At 42.7% G+C, this 18,939-nt stretch overlaps 1 protein-coding gene across 4 annotated transcripts in view; it reads right to left on the bottom strand.

Moving 5' to 3' along the window:
* The window catches only part of cables1 (Cdk5 and Abl enzyme substrate 1), a 50,286-nt gene extending 33,203 nt beyond the window's left edge, over nucleotides 1-17,083 (bottom strand). For 2 of the 4 annotated variants that reach the window (XM_017702496.2, XM_017702497.2), the window contains exon 1: nucleotides 16,403-17,077. In XM_017702496.2, coding sequence (XP_017557985.1) covers nucleotides 16,403-16,887 — 485 coding nt within the window. In that variant the 5' untranslated portion in view covers nucleotides 16,888-17,077. Of the gene's footprint in view, nucleotides 1-16,402 lie in introns of all 4 variants that reach the window. The other 2 variants (XM_017702495.2, XM_017702494.2) reach the window with 2 other exon arrangements.
* Between the last annotated feature and the right edge of the window lie 1,856 nt (nucleotides 17,084-18,939).

Raw genomic sequence — 18,939 nt, 5'->3', positions numbered from 1 at the left:
GGTCACTGGGCGGAAGGCAGGATACACCCTGGACAGGTCGCCAGTCCATCGCAGGGCAGACACACACACACAGCTAGGAGCAATTAAGCATGTCCAGTTGACCTGACTGCATGTCTTTGGACTGTGGGAGGAAACCGACGCAGACACAGGGAGAACATGCAAACCCCACACAGAAAGGACCCTGGTCACCCAGCCGGGGCATTGAACCTAGGCCCTTCTTGCTGTGAGGCGACAGCCGTACCCACAATGCCACCGTGCCGCCCAACTTGTAAACAAAAATACTCCAAAAAATAAATAAAAAAAAAATAAATTAAGCTACATAACTAAATATATTAACTGTTAGCTATATAACTAAATATATTAAACACCCCTTTGCCAACTAGCACTGTTTAGCAGTTGTTCGACAGACGGTTTGACATTTACTGAAGGATGGCTTAAAAATCCTGCACTGTGTTCACTTATTTTATAACAATGCAAAGCAAACTACTTATTTCCCGATACCACCCAAGCCCATAAGGACAATCAAATCATTATATCACACAAGACAAGTAGAGGCTGTTTGAATGTCACTATTTTGGTAATATGGTATATGGTAAAACCCACATCATGGGACCACAACACACCAGCGTTTACTGTTACACCGGTAAACCTCCCAGCTCTACCATCTGCTTGGCATTAGCACACAATGGAATTTCCCTTTGTTCATCCCTTCAAATAAACACTGGGCATTGTTTCAGAAGGCCGACAGGATGGAACTTTTACCAGATTCCTGCCAGTTCCTGAAAACACGGCTTCTGAGGAACGCAACAATATCTGTTTTCCTAGAACTTTTTATAGACGTCTGTCTGGGTTGCACTTTCTAATGTGCAAAAAAAAAACAAAAAAAAAAACCCCAGCTGTTGGGTTTACCGTTTCCAGTAAGATTCTGGTTCCACTGCTCTTACAGAAGCCGGGAAAAGTTAGGCATGCTCATGGAATGTTACAGTAACATCAGTCATGCATGTAACAATAAAAAGGACGTGACCCCAAACACAACTCTGCTCCATTCAACAGCAATGAAACGTGAAGGAATCTGCATTAACGCCAAACTGGTTTCATTTCACAACATTCGCTGTACACAGACTGAATTCTATGAGGGAAAAAAAGGAAACACATAAATAGGCTGCTCTACGAGAGCGTTAGCTCTGGCATCCTGTGAAGAGGAACTACTGCTTCTTTATTCTTTCTTTCAATTTCCAAAGACACTGCAATTCAGACATACACCGATCAGGCATAACATGATGAGCACCTCCTTGTTTCTACGCTCATTGTCCATTTTACCAGCTCCACTTACTGTATAGCTGCACTTTGTAGTTCTACAGTTACAGACTGTAGTCCATCTGTTTCTCTGATACTTTGTTAGCCTGTTCTTCAGTGGTCAAGACCCCCATGGACCCTCACAGTGCAGGTACTATTTGGGTGGTGGATCATTCTCAGCACTGCAGTAACACTGATGTGGTGGTGGTGTGTTAGTGTGTGTTGCGCTGGTCTGAGTGGATCAGACAGCAGTGCTGCTGGAGTTTTTAAGCATGGTGTCCACTCACTCTCTAGTAGATATCCCGATCTTGTCAGTCCACCTTGTAGATGTAAAATCAGAGACGGTAGCTCATCTGCTGCTGCACAGTGTTGGTTACCCTCTAGTCCTTCATCAGTGCTAACAGGACACTGTTGGCTGGATATTTTTGGTTGGTGGACTATTCTCAGTCCAGCAGTGACACTGAGGTGTTTTAAAAACTCCTGCAGCACTGCTGTGTCTGATCCACTCAGACCAGCACAACACGCACCAACAGTGTTACTGCAGTGCTGACATTGATCCAGAATGATTTCTTTTTTCTGAGAGGTTCATAGCAATACATACCAAGATGTCACATTCATTAGATCATATTCTACAAAATCATCTTGAGCCAAGCCTAATCTCTGCATTTTTATAATGCACATCAAGGAAATTCCATTCATTTCTGCATCATTTTATTGTTAAGATGTAAACAAGCTAGTTCAGAGTAGTTTAACATGAAATGTACTACAGAAAGGGCTGACTGAGTCACACTGGGAGTGATTTAAACATTTAAATATTTAAAGCCTATAAAAGCTCCCTCACAGGAAGCTGCTCCATAAAGTGGTTATGAGTACGTTGCTTGATGCTCCAGACGTTGGTTTACAATAGTTTAACGAGATTTTGGCCTAAAACACTTTTATAATACATAAATGTGTTCTTAAGTGAAAAAAGCCTCCAATTTAACACTACTTTACCACCATAAACATGTTACATGTAAAAACTCAGAAGACATGTGTAGGTTCACTGGTGGAAAATAAAACTGCTATATTTGTGTTGTAGTCATTGTGACCCCTGGTTCCTATCACCACCACTGTAAAGAAAAAAGTCAGTAAGTTTGTGTACAACAAACATTTGGCATCAATCCACGCTGAATGACTTTATTTACATCTCAGGGCCAGAATTTTGAAAAACTGGCAGAATTCTTCTTTAAGGTCTCGGCCTTTCTCTGAGAGATTGACAGCAATAAAGGCAGAACATGTCACGTTCATTAGGTCATGTTCTTCAAAATCTTCTTGAGCGAGGCCTAATTGCAGGGCGCGGTCGCTCTGGGTCGATTCATCCTGATCCCACGGCCTGCACAGCCAGCTGGCACATTTTCAGCCAACTGCACAACGCTCAATGAAACACAAAGGGCTGTGACAGGGTTGCTCTTCCATAACGATGGAGCTTTGCAGTGCTGTGAGACCAACTGTGTGAGAGTGGAGCTGTCAGTCTAATCAAAAAGAGAGTCAAAAGAAGCTTATGGCCCCTCCAACATCAAAACTAGAGCTGTACCAATACCACTTTTTCCCTTCCGATACCGATACCTGACGCAGGGGTGATAGTGGGAAAAATTCCTGAGCCTGAACTTTTTTTCTCTGCTCGGGAGGTGAGCAGGGTGGGGGTGCTATGTATGCGACACACTTAACACATAACTTGTTGGCCCCTGGTTGCAGATATATGTCTATGTATAACCCTGATCTTCATTACTGTCAAAGAATTTTTGCTTTTGAATTAGTCCCTTCAATGATAGATTGTGTTGAATTTTGTTGAAATACATGAACATTCAGACATGAGATAAACAAACCCAATATAAGCCTATATTTCAGAAGCTTGTGCAGATTACCAGAACTCTTGGGACTAGCAGGCCTGCTCAGGAATCCATACCTGTTTTTAACTAGTCACATACCTTATTGCTTCTATAGCACAGGAGACTACAGATACTACAGCCATACCAAGAACGGTCAGCAGGTGGCAATAACAATACTCCAAAGTAAACTAGGAATTGATTAGTAGCCTAACCATTGACTAAATGACATGAACAAGGACACGTTCATTTCTTTTAAAAATATAATAGCAAACAATGCACCATTTATTTTAAATATTTTGAAACAGTTACAGTGCAACAAACTCATAAATAATACTACAGCTCTAAAATTACTATTCAGTTCCATTTTCCCCTTAATATAGGCTTAATATAGTTGTGTTCCACGGCTGAGTTTATACGTTTCGCGTTGACACTTGAAAAAAATTAGCATGTGTATTTCCCGGGATTTCCTTCTGAATCTATCACTTTGTTTGGTCAAAGCAAGTCCCGCCCCCCCTGTTTCTGACTGGCTTAATGGCTAGTAGACTAGGCCTTGGTGTTGGTTACAGTGAAACCTGCGCATGTCAGATCAAGAGAAGCGTCAGATCCTATGGTCAGATCACTAGGCCTGGGGTCGGCAACCCGCGGCTCCGGAGCCGCATGCGGCTCTTTGATCCCTCTGATGCGGCTCAGCTTTTGAAAATAATTAATTTAATTAGCGTATATTATTTTTGAGACTTAAAAAAATGTTCGGGCGGAATATCACAAACGTCCGGTATTTAGTTTCGGTTCGCTTGACTGACATGTCGGCGTCGTCACTGCCCCCCCACCTCCCGTTAGCTAGAGTGAGATGTCGTCGTTTTAATATATTATGTGGCTCTCACTGAAATAAAATTCCAATTATTTTGCTTTTATGGCTCTGAGTCAAAAAGGTTGCCGACCCCTGCACTAGGCGAACCTTTTTGTTCTCGCAGACCGATACTAAAGCGTCAGCAGGCCTGATAGTTTTCAGGCGCCACGCCGGAATTCCGGCGTACCGACGTGTCTGCGAGAACAAAAAGGTTCGCCTAGTGCAGGGGTCGGCAACCTTTTTGTTCTCGCAGACACGTCGGTACGCCGGAATTCCGGCGTGGCGCCTGAAAACTATCAGGCCTGCTGACGCTTTAGTATCGGCCGATACCAACTGTATCTATCCTCATTCACCTAGAAGTCTTGATATTTATAAAACTGCATATTTACAATATTTTATTTTGCTAAAATCTGTGTTCTGCGTCACGCTCAGCTTGGCTAGGTGGCATTTACTAGGTGAATTATATTTATTAGATTTACTGTACATAGAGTATTTACTATGGTAAGTAATAATAAATATACTTAAAAACTTACTAAAATATCTTTATTGTGCAAAACGGTTAAAACAGAACTGAACAGTGAACAGGTAAACCTGTGGTGCTTACACATCAGCACACAGCAGCTTCTCTGGCTCAAAGATGGAGCTGAATGTTGTTTCACATCCAAAGTTCTCAAGTCATTTGTCTCATACGTGCATCTTGTTCACTCGTACTGCATCTCTGAGCGTAAGTTCAGTAAATATCACCTTCATCTGTCAGTATTAGCGACTTTTAGTGATCCCTTCTGATACTGAAGCAATTTCCAGCTTGGTTGAAGCGACGGGCTGCAAGACTCCGCTGTTTAGCGATACAGCTGACCAACGGAGGTGCATCACAGGCAGGGCTAGTGGACGCACAAGCCCGGCTTGGGGGCTGCTATACTAAAGGCTAAATCGAGGCTAAAAGCTATCATTATGCCAAGAGTCTGTTGGTTCCTTACGCTCTCTCTCAATAACATTTTCCAAACGTGCCATTACAGGTTCTGCCATGAACAGTTTTACTGCTGCTCGTCGTCCCACACTGCCGACAAGTTGTTAAGTTCGGTCTACTGGCACTATGCACGTCAAAAATTGCTTTGTGGTTTCGGTCATATTGCAGCATGGTGATACTGATATATATTACTGCGTTTAAGTGTTTAAGCGCGAGGAACCAGAGAAGGCAGAATGATTCGATTAATCGAGGAGCAGTTGACAGATTATTTGATGACAGAAATAATCCTTAGATGTTAGACTACTTCTAATGAAACAGGCATCCAAAAATAGACCAACTGAGTAAACATCCATTTGCACTCGCATTTACAGCCTGAAAAATACTTTGCTAAAAAGATATCGAATAACAGTCGAGAGATTACAGGAAAAATATCAATAGATGCAGATGGGACTTCTAATGGAACAGGCATACCAAGATAGATCATTGGAGCCCTAGATAAAACTATAAAACTTTCTAAAAGTCTCTTACTAAATATAAAGAAACACTGTGTGTTGATATGCATTGTAAAGTCATTGTTAGGGCAAGAAAATCATGACTCATCTTCGAAACCCACTGAGAGAGAGAGAGGCTACTGTTAGGCTGGTCGGACAGAACATGAAGGAGCCTAAAGTAATGACCCTCTGTAACATTAAAAACGCTGCTGCTCTACGTCCAGTGACTCGTGTGTCCACCAATCATAGGACTATTAGGAACAATATGAAGGTCTGACAGGAGAAAGACGTAAAGAGTATGTACATGTGCCTTTTATGCGCAACGCGTTAGAACATCAAACAGACGGCCTCCTCTGCTCTGTTTCCCCTCTAAAGCTACTCTTGGCAGCCCATCTGAAGACTCTGGGCTTTCCTGGCTAACAGGGGCAGGACAGGCAGCAGGAGGGAGTCGGAGAGAGGAAGTGGAGGTCGGAGAGAGAGAGAGAGAGAGAGAGAGAGAGAGAGAGAGAGACACACACACACACACACACACACACACACACACACAAACACACACACTACAGGCCGGGCTTCTTTACAGCCAGAAAACCTGTGTTAGTTTCCACCAGCTGCTCTCCACAAGAACAAGCCAGACACTGTGTAAAGAGTGAGACGGAGAGAGCGAGTGTGTCCGAGTGTGCAGAACATAGAAGCTCAATCAACGGTTCCGATTAAAATACAACACATACACTCACCAAATGTCTACCTGATCACCTTGATCCTGTTTTAATTACTAATTTCTTTTCCTCTGCAGTGCAGACGGCCTGTGGAAAAACACTATGTTGAATTACATCTCAGCATCACTTTAGTGAAAACGCAGCACAAGAGCAGCTCTACAGCTGGGTGATGATATTCAGTTGTATGCAAATGTTTAAATCACATTTAAGTGGGAAAATAATTTGAGACACAGTCAAATATGTAGCAGATATGCTAACCAGTCAGCGCTCAGTAGCAGATATGCTAACCAGTCAGCGTTCAGTAGCAGAAATGTTAACCTATTAGCACTCAGTAGCAGTAAGGCCAACCAGTCAGTGCTCAGTAGCAGAAATGCTAACCAGTCAGCGCTCAGTAGCAGAAATGCTAACCAGTCAGCGCTCAGTAGCAGAAATGCTAACCAGTCAGCGCTCAGTAGCAGAAATGCTAACCAGTCAGCGCTCAGTAGCAGAAATGCTAACCAGTCAGCGCTCAGTAGCAGTAATGCAAACCAGTCAGCGCTCAGTAGCAGTAATGCAAACCAGTCAGCGCTCAGTAGCAGTAATGCTAACCAGTCAGCGCTCAGTAGCAGATATGCTAACCAGTCAGCGCTCAGTAGCAGAAATGCTAACCAGTCAGCACTCAGTAGCAGAAATGCTAACCAGTCAGCGCTCAGTAGCAGAAATGCTAACCAGTCAGCGCTCAGTAGCAGAAATGCAAACCAGTCAGCGCTCAGTAGCAGTAATGCTAACCAGTCAGCGCTCAGTAGCAGTAATGCTAACCAGTCAGCGCTCAGTAGCAGTAATGCTAACCAGTCAGCGCTCAGTAGCAGAAATGCTAACCAGTCAGCGCTCAGTAGCAGTAATGCTAACCAGTCAGCGCTCAGTAGCAGTAATGCAAACCAGTCAGCGCTCATTAGCAGTAATGCTAACCAGTCAGCGCTCAGTAGCAGTAATGCTAACCAGTCAGCGCTCAGTAGCAGTAATGCTAACCAGTCAGCGCTCAGTAGCAGAAATGCTAACCAGTCAGCGCTCAGTAGCAGAAATGCTAACCAGTCAGCGCTCAGTAGCAGTAATGCTAACCAGTCAGCGCTCAGTAGCAGTAATGCTAACCAGTCAGTGCTCAGTAGCAGTAATGCTAACCAATCAGCATTCAGTAGCAGTAATGCTAACCAGTCAGCATTCAGTAGCAGTAATGCTGGCGGTCTTCTGCCCAGAAAGTTTTCTGTAGGAAAAACCCAAAGTGAGTTAGGAGTCAATATTCTTATCTTTACTTCTGTGTTTTTACTGTTTGTTTTAGACGAGTTAGCCAGCTTGCTGACTGCGATGTTAGCTCCATGCTAATTGCAGCTCCACACCAGCTTGCCCACTGCCACCAACCACACTAGCTTTAAATTTTTACTACAACATTATACTGCAGCAAAAATAATTATCTATTAAATTATATAATCACCAGTTTCCTAACTGCTGTAATTCCTGGACTAACCACAGCTGCACTGCTAACCCACTAAGCTGGCAAAACCATTCAGAGAGGCTTCATGTGAAACACTCGGTTTAGAGAAATTCTCAGGCTCAGAGTTGTTCACAGTGGTGGTGATGGGAAGCAGACGTCTTTAGAGTTTAACGCTTCTAAAAGCTCCTTCACAGAAAGCTTTTACATGACTTGGTTGTGAGGCCTGAAACATTGCTTTACGATACTTTTTGTGGGAAGGTTTCAGCCTAAAACATATTTTTAAAATCTACGCAAGGCATTGTAAGGCAAAACAGTTCCTAACGAAAACTAATTTTTCAGATTTTCCCCATTGTCAACATTACATATGGAAACTGGGTTCACTGGTTGCTTAGAATGGTAAATACAAAGGCTACGTTTCTGTTGTAGACATTGTGACCCCCTGTATCCGACCTGAATTGGAGCACCAATCAGCCATGTTTCCTCAAAAATGCATAAACAATATTTCTACTGACATTTCAGTGCCAGTTTAGCGAGAACACACCAAAACTACAACGCTTTAGACAAACACTTTATCATCTAAGCAAGCTACTGAAGTGCTGGCACCACTGTGAACGTGAATGAAAGCTAAACCATCAAAGCTAAAAACATTTCTATTATATTAATCACTTCAGTGTAACAGACAGGATTCCAGGAATCACGTGTGAAGGGTTATCTAATATGCAAACGCTAATTATGAAAACAGTCTGAAGTAATTCAACAAAATCTGGCTGGGTCTCTCTGTTGCTGGACTGAACAGACCAACAGTGAATTAATGGTCATGTGACAGGGGAGTGAAAACCCCCTTAATCGAAAAGGAAAAAAAAAAATCTTAAGACTTAATACCTAGGCCTATTATTCATTACTTTTATTATTATTACTTTGTTATTAATCATAAGAGGAAGGATTCTCCAACAACTATCATTGTTTTGTAATTATTATAAAACTCTCATAACTGCACTCTGAAAAGGAGACTCAGCTTGGATATAGTTTAAGGGGTTATTCATTTGAAAAGAAAAAAAAAAAAGTGCTTTTACCCAATATATAAGAAAACAATATTTATAACTGCAAAAAATATAGGACTACACTACTACTTAAACATTGCAATCAATTTATCTATCACATAAAAGCACTACGGTGGCAGGAAAATGTACAAAATGATATATTCTGTACAGCATTGGAAATGTATATAAATATAAATTATTAGTAGGAACAAACAACCAAACAAATAAATAACTGCCAAATTCAATAACTGCCATAACACTTGAAACACTGAATATAACATCTAAAAGCACCAACTGATTTTTAGTTTACAGTAGCTACAGCTGATAGCTACACTATGTAAGTTTTTGGGGATTTGGAGACCTCTCTGGCGGAAATGTGTAACTACACACAACGTGCGGAAGAACACACTAATGTGGGTTGTGCTTCGGACTCCTTCCCCGAGCAGATGAATCTGACAATTGTGAGCGTGTTTAAAATTTTGTAAAGGACGTGTTTTCTGAGGATGTGAGTGAATGATCTACTATTATCATCATATCTTCAACAGTATATTGATTTTGCAATTGAGGCCTAACCATCGAGCTGGACCTCCTTTAAGGGCCTGTGAGTGTGACATTAACACATGAAGACGTATGATTTTAACCAAAAAATAAAAAACTAAAAATAGCGCCACTTTAAATCATTGCATCTAAAAGATGTAGTTGCACATAAAATAACAGAAAGTATTAAAAAGTATATTTACCGTCTAGCTGCTGAATACAGTGATATAAGTGAGTTATAACATTGCTCATATTATGAAAGGAGCTCCAGAAAAACACATGGCAACATGAACCATGTTTTTCGATAGACATCACTTATCTAGCAGAGTGCTGTAAAAGGCCCATTCTCACAAAAACAGTTTCAGATATCCCCACAGCCCCGTAACAAAGCCACTGGACAAAGACCGTCCAGCTTGCGTGCCAGGCTGGCGCGGTCTCAGGTTACAGTAAGTTTATATCTCCCTGTTAAAGAATAAGCAGGAGAGAGCGATAAGAGACACAGAGGAGAAAGTTTGTTTTGTGTTGTTAACACTCCAGCTCTTCTCTATGAGGCGTTCAGCTGCTAGTAGGCCTGTCATGATCAGGACAGTTTAGCTAAAGATTAACTGCCATTTAAATGAATGCAATTAAGATGTCTTTTTTTTTTGTTTGCTGTATGCAAATATAAAGTATGCACCTAAAGTGGCCAGATTGGCTGATCTTGCTCACTAGCTGTAAATACTCAGCAAATCCCAACTGACAACAGACACAACCAGCGATGTAGAAGTGCTAGAACTGCTCAAATATGACTGCTAAAAATGATTCAAAAGCTGAAAGATTTGAAAACTTTGAAAAAATGTTCAATATACCCAGCCACACCACTTCCCTCTGTAACTGTTGGCCACTTTGAGGCCATTTCGCAAGCAAGTTTGGGGTCCAGACTGAAAGTGTTTGTGAAGTTGCAGAAGTACACTGGAGCACTGAAAAGGCCTAATATACACTCACCGGACAATCTATTAGGTACACCTTGCTAGTAAAAGGTTGGAGCCCCTTTTGCCTTCAGAACTGTCTTAATTCTTTGTGGCAGACTTTCAACAAGGTGTTGGAAACGTTCCTCAGAGATTTTGGTTGGTTATTTGAGTTCCTGTTGCCTTTCTATCATCTGGAACCAGTCTGCCCATTCTCCTGTGACCTCTCACATCAACAAGGCATTTTCGTCCGCACAACTGACCGCTCACTGGATATTTCCTCTTTTTCGGAGAAGTGCTGCAGTTTTTAAACACTGTGTCCACTCACTGTCCACTCTATTAGACACTCCTACCTTGTCAGTCCACCTTGTAGATGTAAAGTCAGAGACGACAGCTCATCTGCTGCTGTACAGTTTGTGTTGATCATCCTCAAGTCTTTCATCAGTGGCCACAGGACGGTTGGTTGGTGGACTATTCTCAGTCCAACAGCGACACTGAGGTGTTTAAAAACTCCAGCAGCACTGCTGTGTCTGATCCACTCAGACCAACACAACACACGCTAACACACCACCAACACATCAATGTCAGTGCCATGCTGAGAATGATCCACCACCCAAATAATTCCTGCTCTGTGAGGGTCCATGGGGGTCCTGCCCACTGAAGAACATCATAAAAGGGGGCTAACGAAGTATCAGAGAAACAGATGGACTACAGTCTGTAACTGTAGAACTACAAAGTGCAGCTACACAGTAAGTGGAGCTGATAAAATGGACAATGAGCGTAGAAACAAGGAGGTGGTCATAATGTTACATATCAATCAACAACCTGATTGGTCGCTGATTAGCTGATTTGCACATAGTTCATCCAGAATGAGGGATCAGAGTGAGCAGGGTGCCTCAGTGATTTGATTATGACACAATATTACATGTAGGTTTTATGTATGCCACATACAATACATATTAAAGGGGCTGCCAAGGGCTTAAGTGCATCTCTAATACATCCAAAGAAATGGACAAAAGTGGCCTAAAGCCTGACTTTATCCACATCTTCATCCATTTTTTTATACAACACTGTTATACAGGGTCACAAACCACATCAACTTGACACATTGCTAATGATCATGGCTCATCGAATACATTTAGGTAAAGCTGTGAATAAATTTAATATTCTGAGAACTGTCACTTTAAAACTAAGCGCTAAGGGTGATTCTGTTGCTTTTTCTTTTTTTTTTTTAAGAGTCTGTGCATAATTAATAGTAATAGTTTCTTGCTTGAATGAAAAACAGTGCTGTCGTTCGCTCCTAAAGTGGCAGGTGTGGGGAGTCACCACATCTCCACATTTCGCAGATGCTGCCTGCCATGAGCACACGTGTAATTACACACATCACCCTCCACCCCCTCCTCCCCCCAAAGCCTGTAAATCTGGCTGCTGTGGCATCAAATCTGAACTGGCAGTACACATCACACTCTCGCCTGGGTTTTCTTGCCTTTACAGGTTTTTATGCAAGCGTGTGATAATGTGAGCACACAGTTTGTATCACGCTATCTGGTTCACTATAACCCACTGCTTATTAGCTACATCAGCCTCTTAGCTTCCGTGTAAAACTGAAAGAGCAAACATTTGACACCCAACATGTCTTGGCTCAACGGCTGTATATACAGGCAAGAGAGAAAACTGCGTAAATGTGATTTTGTTTGCTAAACTATGGCTTTAATTCTCAAAACCTCTGCAGTTAAACACTATAAAAGGGGAAAATCCACTGACAAGTTCTGCTTTATTAAACTGGTACGATGTGAAGTCATTCAGAGTGGCTTGATGTGAAACGCTCCGTTCTAGAGAAACTTACCGGTCAGAAGTGTTCACAGTGGTGGTGATAGGAACCAGACGTCTGAAGAGTTTTATGCCTCTAAAAGCTTCCTTACAGAAGGCTATTATACAAAATGCTTATGATCACACTGCATGACATCCGAGGTATTGCTTTAGGACAGTTTTGTGATGCTTTTGGCCTAAAATATATGAGAGAGGTACAGGGAGAACAATGTAAGGCAAAATAGTCCCCAAAGAAAATAATTATTTTCTTTCTCTTTCAAATTACTTATAAACTTATGCAACCCCAGACGATGAGTGTAGGTTCACTGGTCATTTAGGACAGTAATAAAATAGTCTACATTTGTGTAATAGACCTTGTGACCCCTGGTTCCCATCATCACCACTGTAAAGAAGTCGGAGTCAGTAAGTTTCTCTACAATGAACCATTTCACATCAAAGCACCCTGAATCACTCTGTTTACATATCAGAGATTGAATTAAGCAGAAATTTAGAAAAAATTGTGGAATTTCCCTTCAACTTCACACAGATGCAGTAACAGAGTCTCACGGCCTGAGCCAAAACATGTCTCTCCTGAATATTGAGATGCAGGGCTGTTTTGTTCTCAAGCATGCGACTGCAAAATTAAATCAGCACATGGCCAAGAGTGACCTCGGCCTGGAAGCAGTGTTTTCCTGACTTTTTTACTTTATTGAGCGTGTTACATACACACAAACACGCACAGGGCGAGTCGAAAGTCACAATAAAATAAAATAAAACGGTGTCCAGTGACTTCACTCACCCTGTGTGTGTAGAAAACTGAAATTGAGAAATTGAATTGAAAAATATATGCCCATTTTGAATTTGATGCCAACAACAGGTTCCAAAAAAGTTGGGACGGGGGCCTGTTTACCACTGCGTTTTATCACCTCCACCTTTAACAGCACTCTGTAAGCCTTTGGGAACTGTGGAGACCAATGGCTGTCGTTCTGAAAGTGAAATGTTTTCTTGTTCTTGTTTGATCCAGGATTTCAGCTGCTCAACAGTACAGGGTCTCCTTTGTCATTGTTCATTTCATCATGCGCCAAATGTTCAGCTCAGTTCAGGTGTGACAGGTCTGGACTGCAGGCAGGCCAGTTTAGCACCCAGATTCTTAATATGGAGCAATGCTGTTGTAATACATGTAGAATATGGTGATTTAAATGATTTGCACATCATTGCATTTTGTTTCCATTTCCATTTGACACACCGTCCCACCTTTTTTGGAAATGGGGTTTTACACTGCTTCTTCTATCCTAGTCAATCTTAATACAGTCCATCATGGGGAAAAGATAACTGAGCTGAGAAAAAGGGCAGTGCCACATTACATCATATTTTGCTTAAGCAGATGTCAACAGAACCATTTGGTACAATAAAATGCATGCATAGAGAACCATTTATAGCCATTTACCCTAAGAGGCAGGTTCAAATTCACACATCATCAAGGGTTAACTTAGAAGTTTGTAGACACCTGCTCATCTAACAATTCTTCTGAAATCAAGGGTTTGTCCCCCTTTGCTGGATTAACAGCCTCTACTGGTCTGGAAAGGCTTTACACCAAAAGCTGGAACATTGCTGTGAGGATATGATTGCATTCTGCCACAAGAGCATTAATGAGGTCACATACTGATGCTGGACGATCAGTTCTGGATCACTCCAACTCATCCCAAAGGTACAGGATGGAGCTCCATCAGTGCAGAGAGTGCAGTTCCACTGCTCCACAGCCCAACGCTGGGGGGCTTTATATTCCTCTCAGTGGTGTTTGGCATTGGGCCTGGTGACCTTGTGTGGCTGTTTCAAAGCGTCACATTCTATTGGCAATACTATGGAGATTTTATAAGCTGTAGATGCGCACTCCTGTGTCAGCAATGGGTGCATCTTAAAGGGGGCACTCCAGCGCAAAACTAGCATTTAAATGTAATTCATCAATTTATGTGATATTCTGTAGCACAGCATTGCATCCCTCAGCCTCACCGATTTGACAGGATGCACGGTTTTGTGTTTTGTTTGCGTTTTCATCCATTAATGTTGTCTCACTACAATACCCAGCATGCATCACGCATCCACAAAGCTCTTCTACGGTGATAAATAATTCAGAGGTTGATATAGACGTCATATTCAACATCCTAGCAGTAACGATAGCTGCGTGCATTAGCCAGTTAATGGAAAAAGAGCCCTCAAGTATCTGAGGACTGTAGCTTTTCAAAGATTCTTCCCATCTTCACAATACATCATCAAAACGGGATTTAAACTGAAAACTTCACCCTCCAGACTATTGCAGCATTACTGATGGACGCAAATAGGCATGATTATAATCGATGTGGCACTTTTAATTGTATTCAAAGCGCCCCTCTAAAGCAGCTAGATACATTTTGGACATATAGGCCCAATCCCATTTATTCTTATCCCTACCCCTTGTTTTCGAATGTCACCCAAAACTCTTGGAACTGAGTTACAAGGGGTAGTGGCTCAAATCTTGCCCTATGAAATGGGACCCTCTAATGAAAAAGAGCAATACTTCATTAACAGCTACTAGTGCTGCTCTGTAGGCGACCCTGCCAGTCTGCAGTGACCACAGAGGAGGGTAAAGTTCAGCTCCTCACTGCTGGACCTTAGTCATATTTAGGGCATCATACGCCTTCAAAGACCGGGTATAAGACAATTATTTACTATCGCCCCGATTCTTTGGTGTTACGAGGCTGAAGTCAGCTATTCGCCAGCTTCTTGCGTGAATTTTCCCATTCCACCTTAAATACAGCAGCAGTTACATTGCTGGATTACTTAAGGTGGAACGAGTAATTTAGCTAGCTAGCTACAGAGACATCAGCAGGTTTTATGCTTGTTATGAGGAAAAAAATACATGTTGCAACAACATTAAACTAAAATAATGATAACCATAATATCCGTAATCTAAGAAAACACTCAGCTTTGTTATTTTTAATTTTTTTGGTCTCTTGTGCAGCCATCCTGCCGTTTTTTTTCCCCCCTCAGAAAACTCCGTTTGGAGTTGTGCCTCTGAAAAACCAAGCAGCCCAAACACTTCGTCCTACCCCTCTATCTCAACAAAGATCCAGACACCCATCCCCCAGACGTGAAGGCACAAAACGGAGGGGTAAGGGCTAAGTGGTAGTAGCAAGGGGTGAAATGGGACTGGGCCATAGAGCATGTGAAATTTTTCCACATTCAATTTGGTGAAGCAGCTGAGACATGAGTCAGCAAAACACGGGATTTAGCTGCATGAGGTGATTTCTGTAGTTACATACACACGTCAAGTAATGCTGAACTACAGGGGACAGAAAACGTAGACGTGATATTTCAAGGTGGAGCCGACACGATGCTCTCAGGACCATGCTCAGTAAATGTGAGTTGTAGCCTGATGGCATGTGGTGTCCGTGTAATGTTATGGTCATGGCCTGCACTCTTACATAAGTCCACTCAAGCCTGCGTTTGCACTGCATAACAGAGTAACAGCCGACGATGGAGCAGCTAATGAGCTGCACACAGCGCTGTGATTGGGGTTAGTTGGCCATGAGCTGCTTGACTACAGATGTTGCACAGTGTCAACACCTAATTATCACTTTAATAGTGAAACTGACACACTGGACTAGACAGAGAGACAGACAGAGAGACAGACAGAGAGACAGACAGAGAGACAGACAGAGAGACAGACAGAGAGACAGACTGTACACAATCACATATTTAAACATGTAAGCTGGTGTGCAACATGTACTAATGTGTTTTTATTTATATTATTATTGCTATTAGATTTAAACTAGAGAGCGAGAATGAGCGAGAGAGAGCGAGCGAGCGAGAGCGAGACAGAGAGAGAGAGAGAGAGAGAGAGAGAGAGAGAGAGAGGATGAGAGAGACAGAAAAACATGCAGAGAGAGAGAGACAGAAAGACATGCACAGAGACAGACAGGCAGAAAGAAAGTGAGAAAGAGAGAGACAGGCAGTGAGACAGAGACATGAAGAAAGACAAAAAATACAGGCATAGAGAGAGACAGACACAAAGAGAGACTGAGAAAGAGAGAGACAGGCAGACAGAAAGACAGGCAGAGAGAAAAACAGAAAGACATGCAGAAAGATAGAAAAACATGCAGAGGGAAAGAGGGACAGACAGACAGGCAGGCAGGCAGAGACAGAGAAAGACAGAGACATGCAGAAAGACAGAAAGATACAAGCATGGGGGGGGCAGAGAGGAAGACAGAAAGAGAGAGAGAGAGAGAGAGAGAGAGAGAGAGAGAGAGAGAGAGAGAGAGAGAGAGAGAGAGAGATGCAGAGAAAAGACAGAGACACGCAGAAAGAGAGAGAGAGACATGGGCAGAAAGTAGAGAAAGAGACAGAGAGAGACAGACAGACCTCGTGCACGTTTCTAACCTGGATCTCTGCAGCTCGAGCGCGGCGTTGCTCAGCGCTGGTCCTCCCTCCAGGCAGCCGTAGCTGCCGTAGCTCTGCGCGCTCGCGCTCTGTCTGTACGCCGCGGGCGCCGTTCCCTGAGTAAACGTGTGGAGCCTGCCTCTGCACGCGGGCGGCGCGCCGGAGAACGGAGAGCCGAGCGCCTGCGCCGCGGCGGTGGACGAGGAGGCCCACGAGTCCCCGGCCGCGTCTGCGCGCACTCCCGGAGCCCAGGGCGGCGCGGGCACGGCGGCGAGCTGGGGCGCGCGCTCAGTCCTCGCCTCCAGCACGCTGTGATGTTCGCCGCTGTTCGCGTCGCCGTTCTCTCCGTCCTGGTCTCGAGCCACAGGCCGCCCGTCCAGAGAGATGTTGCTGAGGAAGGAGAGCGCAGCCTGGCGCCGCCGAGGGTCCGCGCGCCTGCGCGAGAGATCCACACCGGACAGCTTCGACTGCAGCGCGGCCGCCATCGACGGATGCAGCCGTGCGGAGGGTGGAGGGGCGGGGGTGTTTAGGGGGGGAATGTACCGGGAAACTGTCTTTCAACCGATCCGTGTCATCGCGAGCTGTTAGCGGAACGGGAGGCGGAAAATAATCGCCATGTCGCTGCGCGTGTGTGTTTTTAGCACGAGGCGCTTTAGCGTGTGTACGAAAAAAAACACGGGGGGTGGGGACGGTGGGCTGGTGTCACGTGCGCCCAGCAGGAAAGCGAAACGGACCAATCAGCTTAAAGGAACAGGCTGTTTCCTTTTTTTTTTCTTCTTTTTAATTTTTTTCCTCTCGCCCCGCCCACTTCGGGCTTCACACCAGGCCGCGCCGCTCCTCACAAACACGCGCCTGAGAACTGATCACCAGTCTGGAAACGCGCACTACTCAGACTACTACAGACACACTAATCAGACTATTACAGACAAACTAATCAGACTATTACAGACACACTACTCAGACTATTACAGACACACTAATCAGACTATTACAGACACACTAATCACACTATTACAGACACACTAATCAGACTATTACAGACAAACTAATCAGACTATTACAGACACACTAATCAGACTATTACAGACACACTACTCAGACTATTACAGACACACTAATCAGACTATTACAGACACACTACTCAGACTATTACAGACACACTAATCAGACTATTACAGACACACTAATCAGACTACTACAGACACACTAATCAGACTATTACAGACACACTAATCAGACTATTACAGACACACTAATCAGACTATTACAGACAAACTAATCAGACTATTACAGACACACTACTCAGACTACTACAGACACACTAATCAGACTATTACAGACAAACTAATCAGACTATTACAGACACACTAATCAGACTATTACAGACACACTAATCAGACTATTACAGACACACTAATCAGACTATTACAGACACACTACTCAGACTATTACAGACACACTAATCAGACTACTACAGACACACTAATCAGACTATTACAGACACACTAATCAGACTATTACAGACACACTGATCACACTATTACAGACACACTAATCAGACTATTACAGACACACTAATCAGACTATTACAGACAAACTAATCAGACTATTACAGACACACTACTCAGACTATTACAGACACACTAATCAGACTATTACAGACACACTAATCAGACTATTACAGACAAACTAATCAGACTATTACAGACACACTAATCAGACTATTACAGACACACTACTCAGACTATTACAGACACACTAATCAGACTATTACAGACACACTAATCAGACTACTACAGACACACTAATCAGACTATTACAGACACACTAATCAGACTATTACAGACACACTGATCACACTATTACAGACACACTAATCAGACTATTACAGACACACTAATCAGACTATTACAGACACACTGATCACACTATTACAGACACACTAATCAGACTATTACAGACACACTAATCAGACTATTACAGACACACTGATCACACTATTACAGACACACTAATCAGACTATTACAGACAAACTAGTCACATTATTACAGACACACTAATCAGACTATTACAGACACACTAATCAGACTATTACAGACACACTAATCAAACTATTACAGACACACTAATCAGACTACTACAGACACACTAATCACACTATTACAGACACACTAATCACACTATTACAGACACACTAATCACACTATTACAGACAAACTAATCAGACTATTACAGACACACTAATCAGACTATTACAGACACACTAATCAGACTATTACAGACAAACTAGTCACACTATTACAGACACACTAATCAGACTATTACAGACACACTAATCAAACTATTACAGACACACTAATCACACTATTACAAACACTATAATCAGACTATTACAGACACACTAATCAAACTATTACAGACAAACTAATCACACTATTACAGACACACTAATCAGACTACTACAGACAAACTAATCACACTATTACAGACACACTAATCAGACTACTACAGACAAACTAATCACACTATTACAGAC

This window comes from Pygocentrus nattereri, chromosome 19, assembly GCF_015220715.1.
Source record: "Pygocentrus nattereri isolate fPygNat1 chromosome 19, fPygNat1.pri, whole genome shotgun sequence".
In the NCBI taxonomy this organism is placed as follows: Eukaryota; Metazoa; Chordata; class Actinopteri; order Characiformes; family Serrasalmidae; genus Pygocentrus; species Pygocentrus nattereri.
The sequence above is the reverse complement of the archived record's forward strand: the minus strand, read 5'-3'. Positions and strand labels throughout refer to the sequence as shown.